The sequence below is a fragment of the Lotus japonicus genome, chromosome 4, assembly GCF_012489685.1.
Source record: "Lotus japonicus ecotype B-129 chromosome 4, LjGifu_v1.2".
NCBI lineage: Eukaryota > Viridiplantae > Streptophyta > Magnoliopsida > Fabales > Fabaceae > Lotus > Lotus japonicus.
Window position 1 is genome coordinate 67,336,189 of NC_080044.1, and position 26,100 is coordinate 67,362,288.

Sequence of the window (26,100 nt, forward strand, 5' to 3'; positions counted from 1 at the left end):
TGAAGTATTAAAAACAAGATTCTTTCAACATGCAATAGATTAAGACAAAGGACACTGGCATGTGAAGTATCAATCAAACATAAAATAACATAACCAAATCACTTTCAACATAGATGCACATGTGGGTCTTAGGAAAAAGTATTCAAAATTAGACATGAATCTTGAAAAGGGATACCTGAAACGATAATGGTCGGGAATATCCTCCCCAAACCAGGAATCTCGAAAAGGGTCGTATCCTTGCTTTTCACAAGTGGGTTCTTCTTGGACCACATTTTTCCCCTTATCCTTCCTCGGGGTCCCTCCTGTTGTCCTACCTCGACCACGACGTCCACGATTTGGAGACAAACTAGCCATGTGCGACGCAGCAAATGGGATGGATCAAGAAAAGGGTCCAACAACGTGCTCAAGAATTTCCTCAGGGCTGACGCTCGCACCTTGTTCCTCGATTCTTCCTCCTCTGTGTATCTAATTTAGGGATTTATCCCCAAATTGGGGATTTAGGGTTCCCTTTTCTTTTTTTTTGTTATTAAGTTATTAAAATCCACGTGGCAAAAAAAAAAGAGAAATTAAATCCACGTCAGCCCCACCGTTAGTTTACTAACGTTGAACTAACAGAAGGGTAAACGCTACACTTTTTTGTTTTATGGAGGGTACAAACGTTGACAAAATTAGATAAGGGGTGTCATTTGCACGCCCATGAAACATCAGGGGCACAAAATGCATTTAAGCCTTAATTTTACTTGTACATTGTGAAACTATTAAATTTTAAATTGGATTGAAAATAATGTACTTGATAGAAAATAGTTGTGGTTGGTTGATATAAAAGGTAATAATTAAGTGAGAAAAAAAATTTACTATATTAATTAGTGGTATAAATGAAAAAAAAATGAGATATAAATGCATTTTTTAAGACAACAAATTTTTTAAAATATTGAAACGAGGCATAAAATAACAATGTTTGTGGAACGAATAGACTAATAAATACAGAGGAAGTGTAAAGATCCAACCAATCTGGTACTGAATAAGATGGATCATAAATAAATATGAGTTAGGTAGCGGGTGAGGCTATTAATTTCCACGTTAATTGTACGTGGATACTTCTCCCACCACTCTAGCAGTGTCAAGTCAACCATTTAGGTAATACCGCACAGTATAACACATGCAGCACCTTACCATTCAATAAATTCCCCCCAATCCCAAACCAAGCTTAAACCAACATCTCTACACAAGATTCACCTCAAGAAAAATGACAATGGAACTTGGAATAGCAAAAGCAGAAGCTTGTCTAAGAGTAACAGCAATACTGTTCCTAGTATTAACAACATGTCTAGTTGCTTTCGATTCTGAGACCAAGGTTGTCATATTGTCCATTGAGAAGAAGGCCACCTACAAAGACATGAAGGCTCTCAAGTACTAACTAATAATACCTCTGTTTTTTTCTGATCCCTTTAAATTAGTTAAAGCCTTGAATATAATTTTGTATCTATGTTTTTATAGGATCTCTATGTGGGTTACATCTGCGGCTGCGGGTTATAACATGCTTATGTTATTTAAGAACTCTCTGATCTCAGCTTGTTCTGGAGGGAATTTCAACGGATCATATTTGTGCATGGCTTGGATTTACTTCTTGTTGGATCAGGTAAATTACTATTTTCCATATATGTTTTCGTATTTAAAACTCTTTCATATGTATACTCTGATCAAAGATGCAAGGTGTGTTTGTATTTGTCAGCAGCACACATTCGAAGACAATTTAATGTGTTTTTGGTCGATTTGAACGTAAATACAAAATCATATACCTATAGTCTGCTTGCTACTCGATTTGGGAAAAATTGAAGCAAACTCAGAATCTTCAAATTCTTGATCACTAAAAAGTATTAGTTATTTGTGCTTATTTTTGCTTGAATTTGAGGAACTAGATCAAAAAATTTGCGGTGGTACATATGCCCTATATAAAAATGGCAAGTTCACGAGACTCGGGATAATGATACAGGGTTGTCTCTTTTTACAGCTAGAGTTGGGATGTATGTTTGTTCGAGGAAAAGTATGAGTCTATCAAGCACAATTAAGTGCAAAACCTCTTCATTTGATTCTGAAGTCAAAATCAATTCTCGAGAAGAGATTCTGTGAATAGCTTATGAGTTTCAGAATTATTATTAGAAAAAAAAAAAGTGACACAAACATGTTGTGAATTGATAACTAGCTAATTGGTACTAAATACATGAAATTGATTTTTGTGGTGGTCATCTCAAGTTCAAGTTCTGGTGATGTCTGTCCAGCTAGCAATATCATGAAAATTAGTCTATCTACAATTTTTTGTTTGAATCAAATGTTTGACCAATTTTGGTTTTATATCAAAATTTGTAAACAGATTGCTGTGTACTTGACATTTGCTGCAAACACAGCATCATTTGAAGCGGCGCTGCTGGCATTAACTGGGTCAGAAGCGTTACAGTGGATGAAGGTATGCAACAAGTTCACCAGATTCTGCGTTCAAATGGGAGGGGCTCTGTTATGTGGCTATGTAGCGTCCATCTTGATGGCTCTGATTTCCACTACCTCAGCCTACAGAGTGTTCAGGATGTACTCCCCAAAGTGGTTCCTGCGTTTAAAGAGCAAATGATCATTATCTTTCAGAGCGTGTATCCTGTGAACTTTGTCAAATGAAGCAAAAAGTTCATGAAAGTTTGTGGTAGATGGACATAAGGTAGCTTGCCTTTGTTTTCAATTACTAAGAGGAGGATTAGTATCTTCTCAAAAGCTGAGGTTTATATCCTCCAATCATATTGAAATTTTTGTGTTTATTCATATCTTCATGTATATATTAAATATGTGAAGCTATATAAATATTTTCAAAAGGCAGGAAGATCCCAACTTTAACAGAATAATATGGAAAATACATTCACACAATAGAGAAAGTGAGTGAAAATGACATATATAAGAGAAAGTGAGATTCAATTGAATCTAAGTTATAATATTATTCATACCCTTAGTAGGTTGATGCATTTATCTTTTGTGGAGCTCTCCAATGTTCTATCTAATTTAAGAGTTACAATGCCCTCTTTTTTGTCGATCATTAAATACCAAATTTCAAAACTTAGTACTATTTGTCATGTCACCACATTAATGTAGTATACTTTTCTCTCTAAATTTCATTTATAGGAATTAAGCCAAGTATAGCAAATTGTTGCTATATATGTGTATTGTTGGATAGGTCAGTTAAGGAACGTTTCACCCAGCTAATGTCCGAGTGACCTCCACAAGGCTGAGACATCTGAAGCAAAGCATAACGGCATGAGGTCAATCATGTCCTCGAAAGCTCCTTCTAATGACTTGCCTCACACTAGTATAGACAACTGACATAGACTTCGAGCATATAAATACATGTTCTACCGTTTATTTATGTAACATGCTCACTTCTAATATTTCTAAGAGTTTAACTAAGTTTTTGAGATTATCTCTTAGCTCTTATCTTCTGCAGGTACTTCTTTCCATCACAACAAGGAACCAACAGCAAATCCACTCATTCTGCCACACTCTATCATGAAATTCAAAGATTCACTCTCAGAAATTCTCAGAACCGAACATGCTTCATGTTTGTGGGTGGAATGATGTACTCCTTGTAGCAACGAAAATGCTTCATGCCAATATGTCATTTTTGAAATTGTAATTCTAAGCGGAAGTCAAGTCTCTAAAAATGCGAATGACCTTAGGATGGTTACTTTGTACTCAAACAGATAGTAATTCACCCGAAAGAAAGTGAAATGTGAGTTGAATGCATTTTAGGAACAAAACTCCATTCAAACTTTCTCTATATTAATCTGTTCCAAGGACCATAGAAAAAAATCCATTTCTTTAAAAAAATGTTATTTCGTGATCAGATTAATTTTAGTTGTCAACATCCAAAATTACCAGTTTATCACGTCACAATTTTTTGTTGCCAAAGTCACATGTAATAAATTAAAAGAGTCCAATTAGTGTATGTTAACAAGCCCAACAACTTGAGGGAATAATATGCGCAAAACTAAAGTTATAAAGGGTTCAGGGTCATCTTGTAGTTCTAGACGGGCCACCATTCTATTTGCATTGGTGTTGTTTGTGGACTAGTGGATTATTATATATTGTCCAAAAATATATGTGAAAGATCAAGTTAAATTTTCAGTTAAGTCAGATTGAATTTTTGATAGAAAAAAAAGTGGCCTGTTTTTTTTCTTTTTAATAAATGTTTTTTGTAAGATTAAAAATTGTGCTCTCATCCCCAAGTCATGTTGATTTGATACAATTATCAACACCTTAAGAGCAGTTTGTTAGTAGATCATGTTAAGAATTGTTCCACTCATGAACCATATTTTTTAAGACGTGTTATTTGCAATATAGCCCTTATTTGTACTAAAAATAATTTACATAAAAACTCTTTTAATTTGAGAATCGTGTTTTTCTTCACATATACAAAGACTTAATTTAAATGAGTGCCTTCAAATTGTAAAGTGTCTTCAAATTATAAATGGTAATCAGATGTTAGAATATAATATAAAATTATTCATTTAGTCCTTACTTAACAATTTAAATTTTGAGATAAGTAGTTGTTTGACCTGGTATCAGAGTCTATTATAAATTCATTTGTTGTGTAGATCTCCCATATTTGGGACGCCGTTGATGTTTATTCCACGCTCCAGATGTTCAGCCTTGAGTGTGGGGGCGTGTTAGAAGTCTCACATTGACTTAACTCTTGAACTAATTTGATGGGTTGAGTTAGTTAGGTCTCCCTAATTCTAATAAGGTCATGTTAAGTATTACCCACATGAATAATTTTGTATTATATTCTAATATGCATCAATGAAGAATGCAAAGATGGATGGAGTTTATATCCCATCATAAAAAAGCATTAATCTTATGGAAAGGAAATGAAATCTTGTAGAAAACGGAGATACGTACCAAGGAAAAGGAAAACACAAAATTCAGAGAAAGCAGAACATAATACATATTATCTTCACATGAAGAAACACGGTTCATGCAAACTAAACGATAATGACATACTGATCAAAGTGATCAGAAATTCAAATTCAAAAAAAAAAAAAGTGATCAGAAATTCAGAACCACTTTGAGTCTTTGACATAGCTTTATTACTTATTGGATACAGCTTTCTTTGCTCCAACACCACATTAACCAAAAGCAAAGGATGTGATTGAGCTTTTGGGTGTCTGTTACGTGTTAAATTGTTTCATTAATATTGTGTTTACTAAACAAACTTCAGTTAAAACGTCTAACACCAATGTTGCTGAAATGTTTTCATTATGGTAAAGCAAGTTTACACAACGAAAACGATACTTAACACTCCTACGGTACGGTGTTAGACATTTCAAAAAGAAAAAAAAAAAACTAATTGAGCGTTATTTTCCGGGGAGACGTAAACCGTGCATCTTTGACGAAAAAAAATGGAGGTGGTCAAATTATGAATTTTGTCCACATATATTCATGTAGTTTTTCCTTAATATTAAGCGATTTTCAAGATGAGTAACGATGGCTTTTCCCCATATAATTTCGCGGACAATTTTCTGTAACATTAAATAGCAATTTCCGCCCTCGTATAATAGCTCATGTGGTAGGAGTTGGGGACATATGTGTTGGGTAGGGATAGGGGTGTTCAAAAACTGGATATGGTTAAAACCAAACCATATCCACTTTAAAACCAGTTTTACAATTTGGATTTTTTAACCGATCCAGTTTTGATATCTCAAACCGGTTATAAAACCGGTTTTTAATCTGGATCCGGATTTAACTAGATTAAAACCGGTTTTAAACCAGTTTTAAAATCCGGATTTAGTTCAGAAATTAGTTTTTAAAACTGGATTTGATTGAAAAACCGGATTTAAAACCGGATTTTAAAATTGGATTTGGTTCAAACCGAATTTTAAAACTGGATTTTGAAACTATAATTGGTCATTTCATTTTTCTAATATGATATACGGTCAAATTTCTCTAAGATGATGGACTAAAAAACGTGAATATAACTTTTATGAGTTTCTCGTAACACGAAAAATAGGATGAACATACACCAAATGAAATTAGGATGAACATAAAAATAAAGAAAAACCGGTTGGATTTTTGGGCGGCGGCGGCGAGATTTTTGGGCGGCGGCGAGTTGGATTGGAATTTGGAATTAGGGTTCTTTCATGGTTGAAACATGGAATTGAATTTGGGTTTTGGAAATTGGAAGTAAAACCGGTTATGAATTAGGAATATTAATAATGGAATATTGAATTTTTAAAAATATTGAATTTGGTTTTGGATATGGTAATCCGGTTTTTTAACCAAATTTAAAAACTGGATATCCATATTGGTATCCACTTTAAAAACTGGATAAATTATAAATGGTTTTATATGAAACCGGATTTTCTGGATATGGTTATGGTTTGGTTATGGATTGGTTATTGAAACCGGATTTTTTGAACACCCCTAGGTAGAGAGAGGTCCAAGGATCGATTCCAACAATTTTCAAAAGGCTTAAATATGTTTTCGGTCCCTCTAAAACTAAGGGGAGGACCAAAAACATATTTAAGCATTTTCAAAATAATTTATTCAGCACATGTATGATGACTTAACATGACAAGATCCACATGTACGGGGAGAATATATAAATCACTTTTTAAAGTTTTTTTTTCAAAATATAAGTAAATTTACAAACATTAATTATTATTTTTATATTTGCTCTTATATATAATATTCAACATTCAAAAAGTTCTTATTTCTCAAATTTTGCTTGATTTTCAAGGTCATTGTCGTTTAGAGATAGTGAGACCTTAATACGTAGACAGACTGTTTTTTTTGCATCGAAAAGTTTACAACAACAGAAAGAAACAAACAAACTATAGGACCGATAAAGACTCCTTTAACAACAGGACCTCTAACTCGGAGTGGGGGAGGATCACCACCTCCACATGCACTTAAAGCTAATGAAGAAGAAGCTTTATGCGCCATTCAATATTCCGCCGCAGCATTCCTCTCGTGACTAATCCAGGACACTCTAGCATGCTGCCATTCCCTGTTCGGAAGCACACAAATGTCATGGATAATCCCGGCATGAGCTTGAAAACGCTAGGTATATGTACTGGAAATTATGCGAACCAGATCCTGACAATGCACCTCGCACCTGATTTCCCGATGACCATTAGTCGAGGCCAACCGCAATCCTTCCCGTAATGTCGACGCATCTGCAAAGAAGGGATAACCACCCACCTCACGCCACTGGAACTCGCTCAACAACTTACTCGTGCTGTCGCGGAGGAGCCCACCCCCTCCCATACAACACTCCTCCTCTCTAAAACTCTCGTTTGTGTTAAGTTTTACCCAGCCCATTGGAGGAGCTCTCTAGCGGTGACCAATAAACATTGATTCTTAAATTGGGGTAATTTGAAAAAAGTTATTAAAAAAATACAAATTTTATTGCTACTAACTAATTTTAACAAATTTTCTTAATCATAAAAATTAGGTAAATGTAACGACTGAAAGAGTATGAAAGCTCGCAAATTAAATAGTGTTTTTTCATATACATAAATCTAGCGATTTGACTAAAACCTCATGCTCAAGAGACTAGAGTTATTTCCACTCCAACCAACACTTTGTTGGCAATTAAGTTCTTGCATTGTATTTGAGTGCGAGACTATTTTGCACTAAAAATGATTATAAATTTACTTTCTCATAATTAAACACGAAATCAGGTGAAATAAACTTTCTAATTTCATAGATAAATACACGACAAATTAAATTATTGTCAAATATCAACATCTAAATATGAACGTTGAAAGAGAAATTTTCCGTAGTAAGTGATTTAAAAAGGTTAAAGTCCAGAATGCACTTCAACTCTAAGCTTACCTGGAAGAAGAAAGGCACTGAATTTGTTGCTTGGTTTAAGCTAAACAGGTAAAAAATCGAAGTCCATTGCAAGCTGGGCTTCTACCTTAAACAATGAAATGATGATAAGTGTTTGATTAAGCAAGTAACAAAGAGTGCCCCACATTGAGGACCAAGTCGAGGACGCAAGAGGGACTCAAGAGTCAAGGATCTATGGGCCACTAATAGATCATAATGATATGTGTGTGGTTTTGTATTATGGGTTGGAGTACCCCTTGTACTCCCTTTTAATACATCATTGGCTTATAAAAAAAAATATGGATTATGTGCTACTTAGGGGCATGAACTGATGGATTACAACCTTAAAGAGCCACCTAACATGGCTCTGTTGGATACGAGAAGCCTAAACCATGAAAACTTCTACCAACAATTAAGAAGGACATGTTTGGAAATATGTACAGTAGAAAATTATAGTGAAATTAAAATCATAGTGAATATAAAAAAAATTATCATAAATTGATTAGCTCACCATACTTTTTTTAGCGTGTATCTAAATATGGATTAAGATTATGATCAGGCATCACACTTATACAAAAATCTTAGGACATTAAGTAAGCGGGTCACATATGTTATATTGGATCTGTTTTTTTGGTACATCGGAAAATTAAAGAACATGAAGAAGAACTACAAGGCTAACAAGTCCCTAGCCAAGATGGGACAAAGCTCTTGAGTAGGAACCTCAAGATAGGTATAAGAGCATTGAAGACGACTACCCAACCCGGCAAGACAATCCGCAGCGTCATTCGCATCTCGAGAGATATGTCTGAGCTCCACATCCCAATCACGATCCAAGAGCAGCTTTAACTCTAGCAAGTTGGAGGCCTGAACATGGAATTGATACTTTCGCTTAAAAAATTAGTGATAATTGAATAATTTTTTGATTTACTTTAAGTGAATTTTTTTAGTAGCAGAAATTAACTTATGTTTGTTTACAAACATATAAAAAAATTGTTTTTCCCTTTAAAAATTTGCTAGAAATAATGATTGCTTTTTCTAAAAATAACTTACAGAAATAATTAAATTTTTGTTTTTTTCTTTGGAATTCTGCTTTTTATCAAATGCATATACAAATGAGTCGAAAGTTCAGTGATAAAAAGTGATTTTTTGAACCCTAAGTCGATAGTTCAATTTCTAGGAGATACATTCTTAACAGACATTTGACATTCGCCACAGCTCGGTCGGAATTGCGAGAATAACTTAATACACATAAAAAAAATATAAATTTCTATAAAAATGATTATTTCACAAAATAAGTAAAGAGAAACGGACTCGAAAGTCCAAACTCATACTTGAAAACTCAAAATCAACCTCTACAACTTGAAATGATGGCCGACCATATCGAACCCACATAGAGAGTTTTGAAAGTACTTGGCAACAAGCTTGTCTGGTTTACAAATGATCGTCCTTTGAAAGCTCTTTGAAAGCTCTTTCCTTTTGACGTTTTAAATCCGTGCACATTTGCTACCTCCTCCACCATAGTTCCAATTTCTTTTACTATTATTAACACTGAAGGTAATATGGCACAATTGAAGGCTCCGTGCAGTTCTTTTCTTTTGTATTACAAACATTATTGAAAAATGTTCCATCTTTAAGTGTAGACCTATATGATGAAAAACAGCTTTCCACTTCACCAAAAAAAGATAAGGAAGAACCGAAGAATGGATTATCTTAAGCACTCATGAGTGATGAGAGTTATTTAACCCTACTATAGTTGATTGATATATATGATCACTTACAGAAAAATCATGAATTCCTTGACCACCCATTTGTCTTAAATTTTATTGTCCACCTAAGATGAGATTAAGCAAGGAAAAAAAATTGGTGTTTGTTGTGGTACCTTAAACCAGATTAAGGTGTGGTACTCAAAATTAGTTGGTTCAATAATAAAGACTTATGTACCAGTTAAAATTTTAGTTATTCTATCGTAGTAATGTTGCGTTCCATTTTTAGGGATGTGAGATTTATGAGTTGTGTTTTCTGAGCTTTGTTCATCTCATCAATCATGATCATTTTACGCGCATTTCCATCATTATCATCATTTATTTCTACAACTAGTCCATTTTTCATTTAAAAATGAATTTCATGAGATAAAGTTACTTGACAAGTAAAGTAAAATTTAAATATGTAGTATTTACCTTGAATAATATGGCAATAACCTATTGAATTACTTAATGGGGTACCACTCCTAAAAAAAATCAACGTACCACATAATTTACCAAAAATGTTTCTCTATTAGAACAAATATTTGACCACAAGACCGGTTGAACCATGAGGATTTATTCTCAATCCATAAAAAAAATTTATTCACTTCTTGCTTTAAAATATTGTTAACGTCTATTTGCACTGATACTAACAATATATAAACATCAAGATAACCTTATTCAACATGTATCGAATTGTGTATCCAACTTGCAATCAAATCTGCACTAATAAGCTTCTTAAAGCATCTCCAATGTGAGTATGTAATGTCAAATACATACTCCCACCAATATATATTACCATTGGAGCATATTTTTAATTCTAACATGGCTAGTGAGGGTATGTGGGAGTAGATACTCAATTTAATCATGAAAAGTGTGTTTGCATTTATTATTGCTTAATGTAAAAGGTTTAAATAGAACTTGCAATTAATAAAATAATTTTTTTATATAAACTTTTAAGAGTTGTTGAGTTGGAGTAAAAATTAATAAAATGATGTAGATGATGTCGCATTGTTAGAAGTTGTAAAAAGTAAAATGTAAATACTTTAGTGAATATCATGGTTAAATGTGTTCTTAGTCTCTTAGTCTTTTGTTTTTCCTTTTCCATTATTGATTTGCTGAGTATATAGTGGGTTGGCTGCAAAGCCAAGGAAAAATATTACATTATGGTTTTTCAAAAATCAAGAAAGAATTGCATGTGAAGAACTATATGAGGCTTTTTGAAGGGCATATTACTTTGTATCAGTGATTAAATGCTTGTACTGTTCATAGTTATCTTTCCACCAACAATACCATGTGAAAAACTTTCAGAAACCATATTCAGTCTGCATGTTATAAGTCATGAGAGTGCACTGACAGAAGGTGTTTTAAGTTGCACTTGCTGCAAAGTTGAACCCATATATGAGTTAGTGACATTACACCATGACTTCATAATTGCATGGGTGTTTGTATTTATGTTCAAATTGACTAAAAATACATTCACTCGAAGGACACAAGAGATAATAATTGTTCAAAAACACATTTAAACTGTCTTGAAACATGCCCTGGCGGAAATACAAACACCCCATTATAGGTTCAAGTTTTCAATTGTGCTTCTTGTTCATGCTAAAATATTAACAAGCAACATGTCATGGAAATCCCTAAAATTTTGCATGGAATTGTTAATCTAAGTCACATCCTATAGGAGTAGTAGCCTGCAAAAGTTTCTGATAAGAGTTACACCACCTGCTGTTGCCTTTCAATTTCTCCAATTTCAACAAACTTTCTTTCTAAAATATCTCATATTTCAAAAATATATATCCAACCTTGCTTACAACTTACAAAACAAAAAACATCCAAAGTAAACCACAAAAATAGCAACAATCATCAATAAAGCAGCAACCTATGTAACCTGAAACTCGGCTTCCTTTACCTTCTTAAGAATAAGTGGCATAGTGGCACTTCCACATCTGCTAATAAGTGTCACTCTTCAAATTGCACTCCCCCACCCACTACCTTAGATAAGAGTTTTCAATTCTCATTCAAATTTCAGAGCCTTAAAGACAAGTCAAGTTGGCTAATATCCTCCTGAACATGTTCAGAAGTAGTGTAACCCCTTGAACCATAGCTGAAGTTTTTTTGTCCAGCAAGCCCCACACCATGATGTCCTTGGTTATGATCTGGAACCCCAAGAGCATGATGACCAAGATGTTGATGATGATGATGATGAGAATTACCACTACTGAAGTTTGATGACTGATGATGCTGTTCTGGTCCCACATAAGATTGCATGGCTGAACTCAATTCTCTACTCTTCTTAGCCAGTGTCCTCTCCAGCTTGTGAGCATTCTGGTGTCCACCAAGTGCTTGAGAGCTGTAAAACTTCCTCTGGCAATAGTTGCATGAGAACATCCTAGGCTCTATGGGGTTGTGATTAATAGGTGAAGATGAAGAACAAGAAGATGAAGAAGGCTCAAGGACAAGATCAAGATTGAGGTGATGACTCTCACTCTCAATCTCAGCTTGTTGGCTTGGGTGAAGAGAAGAACTATTAGGATGGAAATTCATGGCTAGAAAGAAAGAATGATTATGCACACTACAGAGTACAGTACAGAGTATAGTGGTTTATGAGGCAAAGTGCACTATATGGAAGTGTGGGGTGAGAGAGAGGAGCTTTATGCATATAAGAGGCTCAAAGGTACATTGTTCCTGCAGACACAAATAGTAGTATATTCAGTGAAAATTGAGTAAGATAGAGGGACATATATCTGCAAGATCAGTGGAGAATCGATGAGGTTGTCTCCTTCATTAATGGCAGAGTTAGGATCCTTTGTCGGTTGAGGCTCAATAATAATTCTCTGGTATGAGAACCCCACTATGATGAAGATTAATTTTTTCTTTATATTGTATTTTAACTTTATTTTTTATGTGTTTGAAAACGAGTGAATGGATGTTTGCAATTTAAGCATGTAATCAGAAGTTGTAACCCGCTTTGCTGTGACCCTTATCAACAAGTAGTTTAGACTTAAATCATGCAGTGTTTCAATCAAATTTCCCAATTTGGAATTGCAAAATGGGCAAGATAAACCACCTTGACTGGACTAAATAATGAACTTGATTGGAGACCATTTTTACATTTTGTCTTGAATCTAAGCTGTGTTTCATTATCTGTTGTCCATACAAGATTGGACAATGATCCCTCGGCGGCATATAGATATAGATTAATTGACATTGAAGCAGTGTGCTAAATTACGGTTCTATAATATGTATAGTGGTCAAGTTGTGTAGAAGCCATGTATATTTGTCTGCCCATGTATGTACATAACTACAAAGGCTAATCATTTTGGTTGTATATACATACTAACCTATGAACCTTAATCTCCCTTGATTTAAATTAGTATATCTTTATCTATTCAAATTTTCCAACATAAATCACTCTTTAACATGCCAATTAACTAGCATAGACAAAAAGTAAAACGATTTAGCTCAACACTTTAAATAATAATTTGCAGAATTGTAGTGATGATGATTGAAAAATTAATAAAATATATTTTAACATGATTCACTTCACCTGCATCATTTTTTTTTTCTTCCCGGACCAATTTCAAATAAAAAGTTTTACGAAAATATTAGGTAGACATATGGTTTTCTTAATGCTCATCCGACATATGCTTTAGCGGCTAATTTTAACCACCTCTAATGTTGCTGTATCTAATTGGATGGATGTCGAGCCCAAACTTTATGCCTAGTTGTCTACTATAAGAGCTAAAAAAGAAAACTATTAGAGATAAAATATTAGCTTTTAAGAGACAAAAAGGAAAATATATTTTTATGTTTAATTATGAGACAAGGAAGGGAACAAGTTATTTTTTTATCAACTACTATAGCATCTCCAATGCAAGGTTCTTAGTTCTTATTTTTGAGTTAAGAACTAAGAACTAAGAACTTTATCATTAGAGGTGCTGACATGGAGCTCTTAGTTCTTAAAAATAAAAACTCAGTTCTTATATAAGGAGTTTTACTTTTTGAGTTCTTAGCTTAAAATATTAATTATTTCTCTGTCATCCAAATTACTTTATTACTTTATGAGTTTTGTTTTTTACTTTATGAAAATAAAAAGTATAAATAATGTGGTTGGTAAGACCAAATGAATAGTGGTAAGAACTAAGAACTCATGGTTGGAGCAAAATTGCTTGAGAGTTGCTTAAGCACATGTGACAATACGGGCCTACATGAATAGTGCTAAGAACTAATAAATAAGAACTAGCATTGGAGATGCTCTTAGGCTTTCCCAATATATGTATCGCTAATATCTATATCCCTACGGAGTGACATTCAGCAAACATATAAGTTATCGTTAAAAGTCAAAAAAAAATTATTTTTATTTTAAAAAAACACACAATGTAATTGTTGGGGTTCAAAACTCCCTATGTTACATACATGCTATATATGGCAATTAAACTATCATAATTATGTTTTACATTTTTTTATAATGATCGTTTGTGACGGTTAAAAAAACCCCAAAAAACCATTAAACGTCTTAACGGTGCGGGATTTAAAAATCTATTTGGATTCTGAAATGTTATTCAAGTGATGTTTGTAGTGTTTATACCTTAATAGTCAGCCTCTCTACAGTGCCCATGATGCTGCACCACTACTACTTACAGTTACATACAGACCAGACTATAATAAGAGCCAGAATGGAGAAACATGTTTTCTAGCTCTGTACTCTGGCTGGCATGATTATGTCATTATCAATCAAGCAAACTCACTATTCTATCTAGCTTTTTCTCTCCTCACCTCTCTCTTTGAATCTCAATTATAGCAGGTTTGTTTTACAGTAAAAATTCTCATAATCAATTCTAGAAAAAAGCTATAAAGTATAACTTTTGACGCTACTGTATTTTGAATTGTGTGTCAAGCACCAATCCAAACACATTATTAGTCATTTTACAAGTTAACTTATTGACTGGAGCAAGCACATGGGTGATGCAATAATAAAATTGGAGCTTAGCAGACAAATTAAATTCCAACCCTCTCCTTCTCCTCTTACAGCATGTAATCCCCATTACGAAACAGGCTTCAATAACTTAATATTAAACCATGATTGAGAGATCGTATAATCTTGTGTCATCGGCTATGATTGCGGTAAGCCTTTGTCTTGTCTGCAAATCACAGACACAAAATGAACTAAGAAACTACGTTCTGTTTCCGTATGGTCAATCACTTGGTCTTAAGCTTCCAAAGCTAAGGGAACATTAATTCTTGTGCTAAAACTATACAATATCCACTCAATCAAATGGGATGTTTCCCCATGTACTTGAATAAACCTACACTAATACTAAGTAGGTTCCATGTATAAGCAGATTAATCTTGATTTGAACTGAAAAGAGCATAAAATTATAAGGGCTTGTCTGGTAATCATGTTACAGAACTGCACTAACCTCTGCAGGTTCAGTTGTTTAAATTAACAAAAAAGATAAACACCATGATCGTGATATGAGACCACTGTAGTGCCATGTCAATAACGTTTGTTTAAATTAACAAAATAAAAGATCATGTAGGCCATTATAACTTTTCATGAATTTACATCTGATTTTAAAAATTAAAGAATATACATAAAATTGAAGAAAATTGGTAGCCCATTACAAATGGGCCAATCTACTCATGTGAGGCCCAAGAGAGAAATATAGAGACCCAGCTGGTTAAACAATTTTGTATAGTTTGCTATGACTATGATGATAGATTTCTGGAAGATTCCATTTATTAAGATTTTGCACCTGTATGGCTATCCTTAATTCATGAAACTAGGAATGAAAAGGCATGAAGAAAATTGAGCATTTGATCTCCATCTTTTTGTGTGTTTTTCGTCAGATTTTAATTCTTAATTCTTCTTGCATCTCTCTCTACCTTGAGGGCACCCCACCCCAATCTTGTAATAGACATAGCTGTGTTTAAAAATCAGACAATGAAGCCTTAACTCCGAGCTAAGCAAATATAAAGCCTGGTTAACCAAAACTTTATCTTATGTTTATTGGAAGTCCGGGATAGTTGGGCCATGGGCTTGAACCCGTAAATAACAAAATCTAGCCTGCCGAGACAAGCTTAGGCTTGTACATTGAGCCATCCTTTATTGGGCCGTAATCGTTCATTTTCTTTGACAAAAAAAGGCTATCAAGTGTACGTTTAACCAAAAATAATCTATCAATTCTTCATCTTGTAAATAAAAAGACAACAAACTATCAAGTAGGGATTTTTTTTGCAGTGTCATGTTCAAAATATTTCAGTTTCAAAACTTCCACTGTCATGATTAATTGTATATTACACTTTTGACACTCTAGGTTTCAAAAGTGTATTTTTACTACCTGTTGGCATGAAATTTTACCCTGGTGAAGAGCTAAAGGAAATGATTGTTGAAACCAACCATATCGAGAATGGGTGGAAAAAGATAGAAAAATGGCTAAGTGTAAGATCCTCAGGTCACTAAAAGGCAAATATCAACAAGTGAAGAACTCGACTCGCCAGCAAAGGGAGTATTCTCAACGAGCAAACCCGCCAATGGAATCAGTCATATGTCGACCAACTGTTACCACCATCTCCATAACTGCAATAAACATGGGATCATGCAGAGCATGGTAGCTGCACATCGAGCGGGAAAAGCATCGGCCAGAACGTGGGCAGCTTTTAGAAGGGCAACGGTTGGAAAGAGAGAGTTTATAAATAGAGCGATCAACGTTTGAAGAAAGGGTTCGCAATTTTACTCTCAGAAAACACTCACAAAGCTCTAAATGTCTGAATCAATGAGACGCAACGAGCCTATGGAGTTTGCCACTAAGTATGTGATTGTTTGAACCAACCATGTTTTCGAATTCATGTTCATGCTTTCTAATCAACGTTTTTGTACTTTGTTATTCAAGCAATGAAGTTTGTTTCTCAGTTTCTTACTTTTGTTCTTTTGCACTTTTGCTTTCGGCGTTCATTTTAATCAAAATTGTCCTTAATTTCCGTTTTTCATTCACAAATTCACTTCTGATAGTGTTTTCATTAAAGAACTTTATAATCGTTTCTCTTTAATTTTATTTGTTTACCAAAAACCTCTGTAAACACTATATACCATATATGAGGAACTTGAACTTCTGAAAATAAAATTACACATTAATTTTGGTGTGAAACTGTGAATCCACGCTGAGTCTATATACACATTTAAAATTGGAGTTTGAGATATGTTGTAGTTTGGAAAAACTATTAATTAGTGTTAGTAGAGCACTCAAACTTTTTTCATATAAATTTATCTTTTTACACATTTAATTACTTTATTTTTCATATTCATATAAAATTATCACAAAACTTATGCTTACTTATGTTAAAGTATGTTTAAATAAAAATATGTATAATTTAACTCGAATTTCTATCTACAATCACAACCGTTTAAATTTTGCAATAATAATTTATCTAAAAGTTTACAATAGTAGTACAGGTCAACCAATCCATGATTCACTGTAGTACTAGCTAGAATAATGACATAAAAATAAGAACAGCAACCAAAACATAAACGGCCTCTAATGTTGCAAGTAAAACAAAACAACCATGACTTTCTTCTGCTATTATATAGAGTATCTCCTTGCAGTTGGTGAGGGTATATTCGTCTTCTTCACACGTAAGATTCTATGTGGCCACCAAATCTTTGTTTAGTCTTGCAGTTAGTTCCTTTCGCAGAATTTTGCCTGAGGCTGCTTTAGGAATGGCGTCCGTGAAGAAAACTCTGTTGATTCTCTTGTAAAATACCACCTACCACAAACAAACAACACCACCTTCAATATAACCACTTCATATCTATGCATGTTTAGGTCTCCTACTTTGCAAATACTATAATTGCAAGTTTCTTCTGAGTTGAGATTCACTTTGATAAAATAAATAAACAAATCGATTATAAAAAAAAATAAAAAATTGAAGAGTGGAACACCACATTCCTCTAAGAACTTCCAATATTTAGAAAATTGGACAAGCTAATTGGTCACGAAACAAAAATGATTGGTTTCAGAAGAAGGTGTAGATCAATATCAGTGAAAATCAATATAAGTGTTGAAAATCTTTCAAGAAAAAAAATATATATATATATATAAGTGTTGAAAATCAGGTTGAACCGATCAATTTTTATTTAAAAATATGTTTAACCGTTTAACCATTCGTTTATCACTTTTTATCATAAACGTTATACAAGATAAATTACTAAAATTTAAAATTTAAGTCTGAATTTCTTAATATTGTATATAAATATATTACATAATATTAAAAATAGTATTTAATTATTAACAGTTCAACCATAATTAATCATTAAACTTTGAACCGATGTCTCTACGAGTTTAATTATTCACTCATTTTCTAAACATTGGTATAATCATTCAAATCCAACTCCACCAAACGCTTCAACAAGTGGGGGTTGTTTTCTAAATATCAAATAAATGCTTAAAAAAATGGAATTGCTTCCTTAGTGGACTAATTAATTACGTGTCAAAGATTATTAACTGAATAAAGTTTGTTAGGTGCACCTAGTATATACATGTGATTGATATAATCGGGTGCATAATAGAAAAATAATAAAATCCTATAGAAATATTAACCATTAAAAAACTCCTACATTCCTAAACTCCTCTAAAAAGAAATGAAACCAATTATTTCGGTAAAACGAACCTGTTTTGAAATGTACTGTTTGATTTCATCGTCGGTGATCTTAGAACCATTTGATCTCACGATAAATGCAACTGGTAATTCTCCTGCAGCTTCATCTTTCAAGCTGAAACCAACAGAACTAATCATATTAGCCATATATATTTATAAATTACTTTTAACTACATATTTATGAGACTTCTTTGACAATTTTTGAATTAAAAAATATGAAAGTTGGGTTTTGGCTTTGAAAAATTTTAATTAGGTGAGCAACTTACGGTACAACAGCAGCATCAGAAATGTTTGGGTGAGCAATCAACAATGCTTCGAGCTCGGCAGGAGCTACTTGGAATCCTTTGTATTTGATTAACTCCTTTAATCGATCGACGATGAAAAGCTCATCATCATCGTCGATGAAACCTATATCACCGGTATGTAACCACCCTTCTTTGTCTACAGTTCTTTTCGTCGCCTCTAGGTCATTCAAGTACCCTGATCACCAACAACAAATCAATGGTAATTAACAAGATTTTTCACTTCATGCCAGAAAGTACTCAAAGTAGTGTTATTTTAGGGTAGCATGTTATATGGACAAGGTTTAGGTTAATTACTCAATAAAATTTGGGCGTTAAAAATGTCCCACTTAGGTGCAATAAAGAAGAGAACGATAATTTATATTGTGAAATGCATTGATCATCTAATTTATCTTATGGATCATAATCAGTTTCATGCAAATATGAACTGAGACAGGCTCTCTTCCTAGCTAGGTGGTTGTGGACCATAACTAATTAGTAGCTTAAAGGTCCTATGATCAAATAATTGTGACTATGTAAGGACCACGTCATTTGTGAGAAAAAAACTAGTGACTTGAGTTAGGTGTGGACTTCGTCAAGTCAGTCATTGACATTAGACTTCCAAGCAAAGCTGGCAACACTTTCAATTTCAACTTTACCTTGCAATTTCATCACCTAGCTATCAACAAGGTAATGAAACTTCTGAATAAGCTAGACCACCCGATGAGCATGTATTCATACGTTTTAGGCAGTATCTTGACATTTTTGGCATTTGATATGTTCAATTTAGACATTATGCAGCAAATTTGACGTACTAGCCACCAAGGTAGTCAAATCGAGATACGTATCGTGTATCGCTAGACCCTAATTCCGTGTCGCGTATCGTATCGTAACGTGTATCGTAAGATACGGACACAAAAAAAATTAAGTCATAAATTAAATAATATACTAATATATCATCTAAATATAGTTCAAAATAATCAAATATCCAAGTCATAAGTAGAAAAATAGTCTCACAAAGTTCAAGTTCAACCTAATTCCAAGCCATAAGCCAAACTAAAGTACTAAACATCAAAGAGATGAAATTAAATGCCCACTCCCTAATTCCAAGCCATTAAAGGGATGCTGAAGTTGAACGTGAAACATGAAAGTGCTGCTGAAGTTGAACGTGAAAGGGTGAAAGAATCAAAGAAAACATCACTTTTTAGGGAAATTTACTAATTTTTAACGAAATTAAATTCCCACTCCCTAATTTCTAGGAGAGTCAGATGAAACAGCATTTGAAAAACTGTTTTTGTATCGTATCGGGATACGTATCGTGCGATACTCATGCGATATGTGCGATACAGGTCACGATACGAAACAAAAAGATACTACATGAGATACGTATCGTTTGGTTGATTTTCGTATCGTATCGGGATACGTATCGTGCGATACGCACGATCCTAACTACCATGCTAGCCACAAATTTAAATGAATTATATGAGTACTAAAATATTGTCAATTTTATTAGTTAGGCACATGGACCAAATTATATGTTTTATCTATTTTTTTCAAATTAAACATGCCCTTAATCAATCATTGTCATTATCAATAGTTTGGTGGGTGTGTGTAAATGTGCTTTTAATCTGTCTAGTAAGAAATACTGATTTCAAGTTTCAACCATAGATAGTGCACGCGAGTTCTTGTGATTGGTAGCACTCCACTCAGAATCAGAATCCCACATTCACCGGCCCCACATCCTAGAAGCATTTCCCATATAATTGCTACTCCACTTATTTATTTGATCCACCAACCTCAACCACCCCACATATATATATATATATATAGACTATTATAAACAATAGATAAACTCTCAAATTTAGTTATAAAATTAAAATAGCATATAAAAATTTCATAACCTTTCATGCATAAATGGGAATGTTGAATGAATATATATCTATATACCTTTCATAACCTTTGTGCCTCTGATGCAAATTTCACCGGGGTTGTTTCTTGGAAGGGAAGCACCGGTCTCTGTATCCACGATTTTCATCTCGGCATTTCTTACGACGGTCCCGCATGCACCTGATTTTGTCTTGAAAGGCTCCTTTGCAAATGCTAAGCTAATGGCCAGTGGCCCTGCCTCTGTCATTCCATATCCCTGTTTATCCATCAAAATTCTATGTTAATCCCTTTTTTTCGTTTCTTTACTTATTATTTACAATATGTTTCTTATATTTAAAAATAATTTGTGAAAAAATTATCTTCATTTGTGAAAAAATTCTTCTTAGTTCATGATAGACATAGCTAAAAAGTAATTTTAGTGCATGGAAATCATATCATCATTATTATTAAAAATGGAAAAGTTAAAAGATACATGGTCTTGTGAAAGTCCACACAGACTCCACCAAAACTAAATGGGAGAGGACAAGTACATTGCAATTGCACATTTGACAATTCAACCAATTTTGTCTGGAGTGTAAAATGTACTTTAAAAAGTAAGAAAAATGATTATAACTAAATATTATGAAATTTATGGTCTACGATAAAAGAAAAAACTATTAAAATTAAAAATACAGGTATTTCACTAGCTTGATTTCTTTTTTTAATTAAAACACATCGAAATATAAATAAGGTAAAAAATATTTTCAAAAAAAAAGGTAAAAAATAAACTTATGAATTAATTAGAAAGTCATAATACTAGTAAGCATTAAATTTCAAATAAATCATGCAATATTTTAAATTTAATTTTTAAAGTGACATTTTCACCTATTTTAAAGCATTTATACCTAACCGTCAAAAAAAAAAGCATTTATACCTAGTTTTTACTTTATGAAGATATGACAAAAGTTCCATAAATAATGACACTATGATAAAGAAATCATTTTCTTATTAATTCCTTTACGAAAATAGCTTGTTTTCTTGTATAGAATATCCGCATATCTGTAAATCTCATCAGAAAATAAATATTTACACGAAAAAAGTGATCTACAAATGAATATGACGATCTTCATGTATAAATAACAATAAAAGCATTCTTAAAAACTAATAAAAGTCAAATTGTTCCGTCCTCATTATCATTATGAAGATGCGCGCGAAGAATATGTGAGTATTATGTAGCTAATTCTCACTTGTTATTGACCCATATCAAACTTTCTGTCCACACTTTATTTTCATCATTCATCTTGACATAATTTTTAATCTCATTCCTATATTACAGAAAAAAAAATTATGACCACTTTTTATCAATTAGAGTGTTTAAAGTGTGTGAGAAAAAAAGTGTAAAAATGTTTAAAATTTAACAATTATATGTAAACATATATTTGTTCTTTTTTTCATCGTTCGGCATATATTTTAGCGGCAGCATTTAACCCTAGCTAACATTGCGACGGTTCATGCTGACGCTAAATATATGTCTTTTGTGGAAAATTAAGACAAAGGTGAGATAGATTGCATAGCAATTTACCTGTCCTAGTTTGGCTTGTGGAAGCCTTGCCTTCACAGCCTCTTCAAGCTCCATCCCCATAGGCGCCGCACCGGTGATCATGACCCGAATCGACGACAAGTCGTACTGGTGAGCTTCCCCGCTCTTAACCAACGCCAAAACAATCGGCGGCACAAACGACGCCACCGTCACCCTGTACTTCTGTATAACCTCCAACAGCGTCACAATCTCAAACTTCTGCAGAATCAGCACCGCCGCACCGGCGCGCATACTACTCAGCAAAATGGAGTTCAGCGCGTAGATATGAAACATTGGGAGCACGCAGAGTTGCACGTCCTCTTCGTCAGTATACTGGTGAGGATTTTCACCGTCGACGAGCTGCGCCACCGTGGTGACAAGATTCTGATGGGTTAACACCACCCCTTTGGGAAGCCCCGACGTGCCGGAAGAAAACGGTAGCGCAACGATGTCGTTTGGGCTGAATTCAACTTCCGGTGCTCTGTTTTCGTCGGCGTCTGTCAAAACAGAGAAATGCAGAGCACCTCTGTTTTCTGTGGAATCAATGCTTATCACGGTGATATCATTGCTCTCCGTGAAGCCATTGATTTTTTCAAGATACGCGGATTGTGTGATGATGAGTTTTGTTTTTGTGGCCGTTGCTTGTTTTGCTAGCTCCGATTGCGTGTAGAAGGGGTTGGCGGTGGTGACGGCGGCTCCGGCAAACGAGGCGCCGAGGAAGGCAAGGGCAAACTGGGGGCAGTTACGGAGGACGAGCATGATCACATCACCGTGGCGGATGCCGAGGGAGTGGAGGCCGGCGGCGATCTTCCGGGAGGCGAGGTGGACGTCGGCATAGGTGTGGATTTTTCCGGTGTCGCCGTCGATGAGGCATGGGCGGTGTTGGAAGCGGGGGAGGTTCTCAAAGATGTAAGAGTGGAGAGGAAGGTGTGTGGGGATGGGAATGTCGGGGAGTTTGGAGCGGAAGATGAATTGTTCTTCATCTTGTGGTGGTGGTGGTGGAGGAGACATGCCGGAGAATGAAGGTGGTGGTGGATGTAATTATTGAGTTTACTACACTAGAAATGTGTTTGAAGTGGTGTGAATAAATCTGCCAGGCACCATATAGGCATATACGTTATAGACTATATAGTGTGTATATATAATAAATAAATAAAATCATAAGTGGTTGGTTCTCTTCCATCTGTAGTTGTTGGGGACAGGGACTGGCATGTCCACATATTCTATTCTTTTTCTGCAACACAGCCTCATTCACATTGGCACATCTTCAATTGGATCTCTCATACAGGGATGAGGATCTCTCAACAGTAAACTTGAGCTAATAGTTAAACTGTTTAAGCAACAATGTTTTCAATTGAAACAATGTTAAGCTTTTACTAATAGTTCAACTGTTTAAGCAACAATGTTTCAAATTTTCAATAGATATTATCAATTTATTTGACAGAATTATAATCGGTCAAATAAGCATCGCTTATTCTATGAAAAATGTTTAATTAAAAATCCATTTGTACTCAACACTAATTAACAAAAAAAAATCATAACTTAGGACACAAGTAGGCAAGTAAAAAATAAACACTAAGATTCTTTGGCAAAATGAAATGATTATACAAGATCAGATGACTTATTTATATAGTGAGGAGCCATTTGAATGGTCATTAAAACGAGTTCAAATACAATTATGTAGAGACATATATCAAGGGATAACAATTGTGTGGGTTTGGTCAACAGACTTAAGTTCTGTTTGAAAGAGCTTATTTGAGCTTATCTGATAGCATAAGCTCTTATGTCAGTGTTTGAAAGAGCTTATGCAAACAACTTATGACTTATCATAAGTTGTTTTGAGCTTATTTTTTTAAACTATTTATGATAGCTTATGAAAAAGAGTTTATGCTTATATATAACTTATTTTCGATTTATTTCAATAAAAAAATTAAAATAGCTTGTGAATAAGCGCTTATGACCATAAGCGCTTAGTTAAACTGTGTTTCTAAACAGGGCCTTGATGACATTTTTTTGGCTTGTTGAGGGATGAATTTGACCCATATTTTTGTGAGTGACTGACTCATTTTGTTGGTGTTTAGTGATATTGTGAGGATACAACGTAGTAATGGTGAGTTGGTCGGCCAAATACTTTAACAGTCCACAACCCCAAGAAAAATCCTCTCGCCCAATCTTGTTGTTGTCACCCTAAGCTTGCTGTCAAGATCGACATCTGCTCCCTCAACATCCTAATTAAGGGGCCTTGTTGTTGAGACTGGCTTCCATCTCCCTCGAAGTTGCTCCTTTTTCAGTTGTGAATTTTATTTTTTGGGGTTATTGGATTTAAGGTTTTCGGTAGGGTTTTTGTGTTTGATATTTGGTTGAGGGAGCATGAAAGGGTTTGAGTTATGGGTTAGGTTTATGGGTTTGGGGGTTTTCAGGGATTTTGAATTGAAGGTTTAGTTTGAGAAGAGGTACATCAATATGAGTTTTGGCGGAGGGATCGAGACACGATATGGGAAAGGGTCGTGCAATGTGGGAGAGCACGACAGAGGGTTTGAAAGGTTGAATGGGGAGGAAAATCTAGTTTTGAAGAAGGAGGAGGAGGAGGAGAAAGAGGAGAAGAAGAGGAAGAAGAAGAGGAAGAAGAACAAGAACAAAAACATGAAGAAAAGAGGAAGAAGAAGGAGATGGCGAAGGAGTAGAAGAAGAAAAAGACTCAGGTGAGGAGGAAAGGCTCGTTGAAGAAGGAGAAGGGTCATGTAAAGAAAAAGGAGAAGAAGAAGAAGAAGACTCTAGTTAGGAGAAAATGCCTGTTGAAGAAGAAGAAGGGTCAAGTGAAGAAGAAGGAGAAGGAGAAGACTTAGTGAGGAGGAAATGCCCGTTGAAGAAGAAGAAGGGTCAGGTTAAGAAGAAGAAGAATACTATAGTGAGGAAAAAAATGTCCGCTGAAAAAGAAGGAGGGTCAGATGAAGAAGAAGGAGAAGAAGAAAACTCTCGTGAGGAAGAAATGCCCGTTGAAAAAGAAGAAGGGTCAAGTGAAGAAGAAGGAGAAGAAAAAAATACTCTGGTGCTGAGGAGATGCCCGTTGAAGAAGAAGAAGCGCCATGTGAAGAAGAAGGACCAAAGTCTAAACCTTAAATTTGACTTGGGTACTGACAATAGATAAAGAACATTAGGGCCAATAGTGTAAAAATATTTATTATTTAAAAAAATTAATATCGAGTAAGGGGTGAACACACCCTTGTGCAAGGTTACACAGTTTTGTTTAGGTTAGGCTAACCCCCTTCATTTGTGTGTTTTCTTTCGAGGTAAAAGTATGTTTTCAAGCTTTATAATGTGTATAAGAAAAGTTTGTTATGAATTTTTTTTTGTTCGATAAGTATTTGTGTACACCCAATAGGAGTAGTGTTGACCGAAAATTTATAATTAGACGTATGGATGACAATGGGTCTTGAGCCCATTGGGTACCCATTACAAATACTCACAATGGATAGGGTAAAAACCCACTATATGGGTATGAGGTTGGGTATCGGTAATTACCTGTAAAAAATAGTAAGTACTTGTGCAGGTATGAGTATTATAGTACCCAACCCGCCTCATGCCCGCAAACACTTTATTAATAATTTTTATTATATACGTTTATCCACAAATATAATAAGTGTTTTCACTTCATAAATTTATATATCGTTTATCCACAAATAAAATAAGTGTTTTCACTTTAAAAAGTGATTTTAAACTGTATGGATATAATATATTTCAAATATAAGTTAGAGATATTTTTCCCGAGTAAAGGTTTAAGGAAAGTAGAATGTTTCGTTCCTTTTCGTTCCACCATTTTTTACAGAATTAAAATGTCTCATTCCAAAAGTCGTTTATGTCATGTTCCGTTCCAATTTAAAAATATGACAAACACAAAATTGAAACTCATATATCATGTTTCATTCCATTTTCTTCTATCTATCAAATGTTACTTAAATGTGAATTAAAAATGATATATGAATACTTTAATAATGACAAACACCTAGTGACACCCCTTATTTTATGCAATCAAAGAAGATATGATATGGTGTGTTTCTCTCCATATTGATCTCTCCACGTTTTCTAAGTGGCTAAGAATGTTTCA

General features: G+C 34.3%; 3 protein-coding genes across 4 annotated transcripts; 1 reads left to right on the top strand and 2 right to left on the bottom strand.

Annotated features, from left to right (window-relative positions):
* Positions 1-1,134: 1,134 nt before the first annotated feature.
* On the top strand, positions 1,135-3,721 carry LOC130715215 (CASP-like protein 2C1). 2 transcript variants are annotated; one of them, XR_009011595.1, is made up of 4 exons: positions 1,135-1,410; positions 1,498-1,639; positions 2,372-2,707; positions 3,482-3,721. XR_009011595.1 is itself a non-coding variant. In XM_057565291.1 (3 exons), exons 1-3 carry the CDS (start codon positions 1,247-1,249, stop codon positions 2,621-2,623), a joined length of 558 nt encoding a protein of 185 aa, XP_057421274.1. In that variant the 5' UTR covers positions 1,136-1,246; the 3' UTR covers positions 2,624-2,808. The 2 variants fall into 2 exon arrangements, 1 of the variants encoding a protein (XP_057421274.1); XM_057565291.1 differs by lacking the exon at positions 3,482-3,721 and having other exon boundaries at positions 1,136-1,410; positions 2,372-2,808.
* Positions 3,722-11,170: 7,449 nt separating this feature from the next.
* LOC130714340 (zinc finger protein 2) lies at positions 11,171-12,456 on the bottom strand. The gene has a single exon (XM_057564236.1). The coding sequence runs from the start codon at positions 12,156-12,158 to the stop codon at positions 11,640-11,642; it is 519 nt and encodes a 172-aa protein (XP_057420219.1). The 5' UTR covers positions 12,159-12,456; the 3' UTR covers positions 11,171-11,639.
* Positions 12,457-17,023: 4,567 nt separating this feature from the next.
* Positions 17,024-23,154, bottom strand: LOC130710387 (4-coumarate--CoA ligase 1-like). The gene is made up of 5 exons (XM_057559629.1): positions 21,999-23,154; positions 20,498-20,693; positions 18,536-18,749; positions 18,282-18,384; positions 17,024-17,378 (listed from the first exon to the last, which is right to left on the bottom strand). The coding sequence occupies exons 1-5, from the start codon at positions 23,004-23,006 to the stop codon at positions 17,256-17,258; spliced, it is 1,644 nt and encodes a 547-aa protein (XP_057415612.1). The 5' UTR covers positions 23,007-23,154; the 3' UTR covers positions 17,024-17,255.
* Between the last annotated feature and the right edge of the window lie 2,946 nt (positions 23,155-26,100).

Coding starts and splice junctions, on each gene's coding strand:
- LOC130715215 (XM_057565291.1), top strand. CDS start 1,247: ATGACAATGGAACTTGGAATAGCAAAAGCAGAAGCTTGTCTAAGAGTA. Junction 1,411..1,497: donor AAAGACATGAAGGCTCTCAA/GTACTAACTAAT, acceptor ATGTTTTTATAG/GATCTCTATGTGGGTTACAT. Junction 1,640..2,371: donor TTTACTTCTTGTTGGATCAG/GTAAATTACTAT, acceptor ATTTGTAAACAG/ATTGCTGTGTACTTGACATT.
- LOC130714340 (XM_057564236.1), bottom strand. CDS start 12,158: ATGAATTTCCATCCTAATAGTTCTTCTCTTCACCCAAGCCAACAAGCT.
- LOC130710387 (XM_057559629.1), bottom strand. CDS start 23,006: ATGTCTCCTCCACCACCACCACCACAAGATGAAGAACAATTCATCTTC. Junction 20,694..21,998: donor CACAAGCCAAACTAGGACAG/GTAAATTGCTAT, acceptor ATGGATAAACAG/GGATATGGAATGACAGAGGC. Junction 18,385..18,535: donor TCTGATGCTGCTGTTGTACC/GTAAGTTGCTCA, acceptor TGTTGGTTTCAG/CTTGAAAGATGAAGCTGCAG.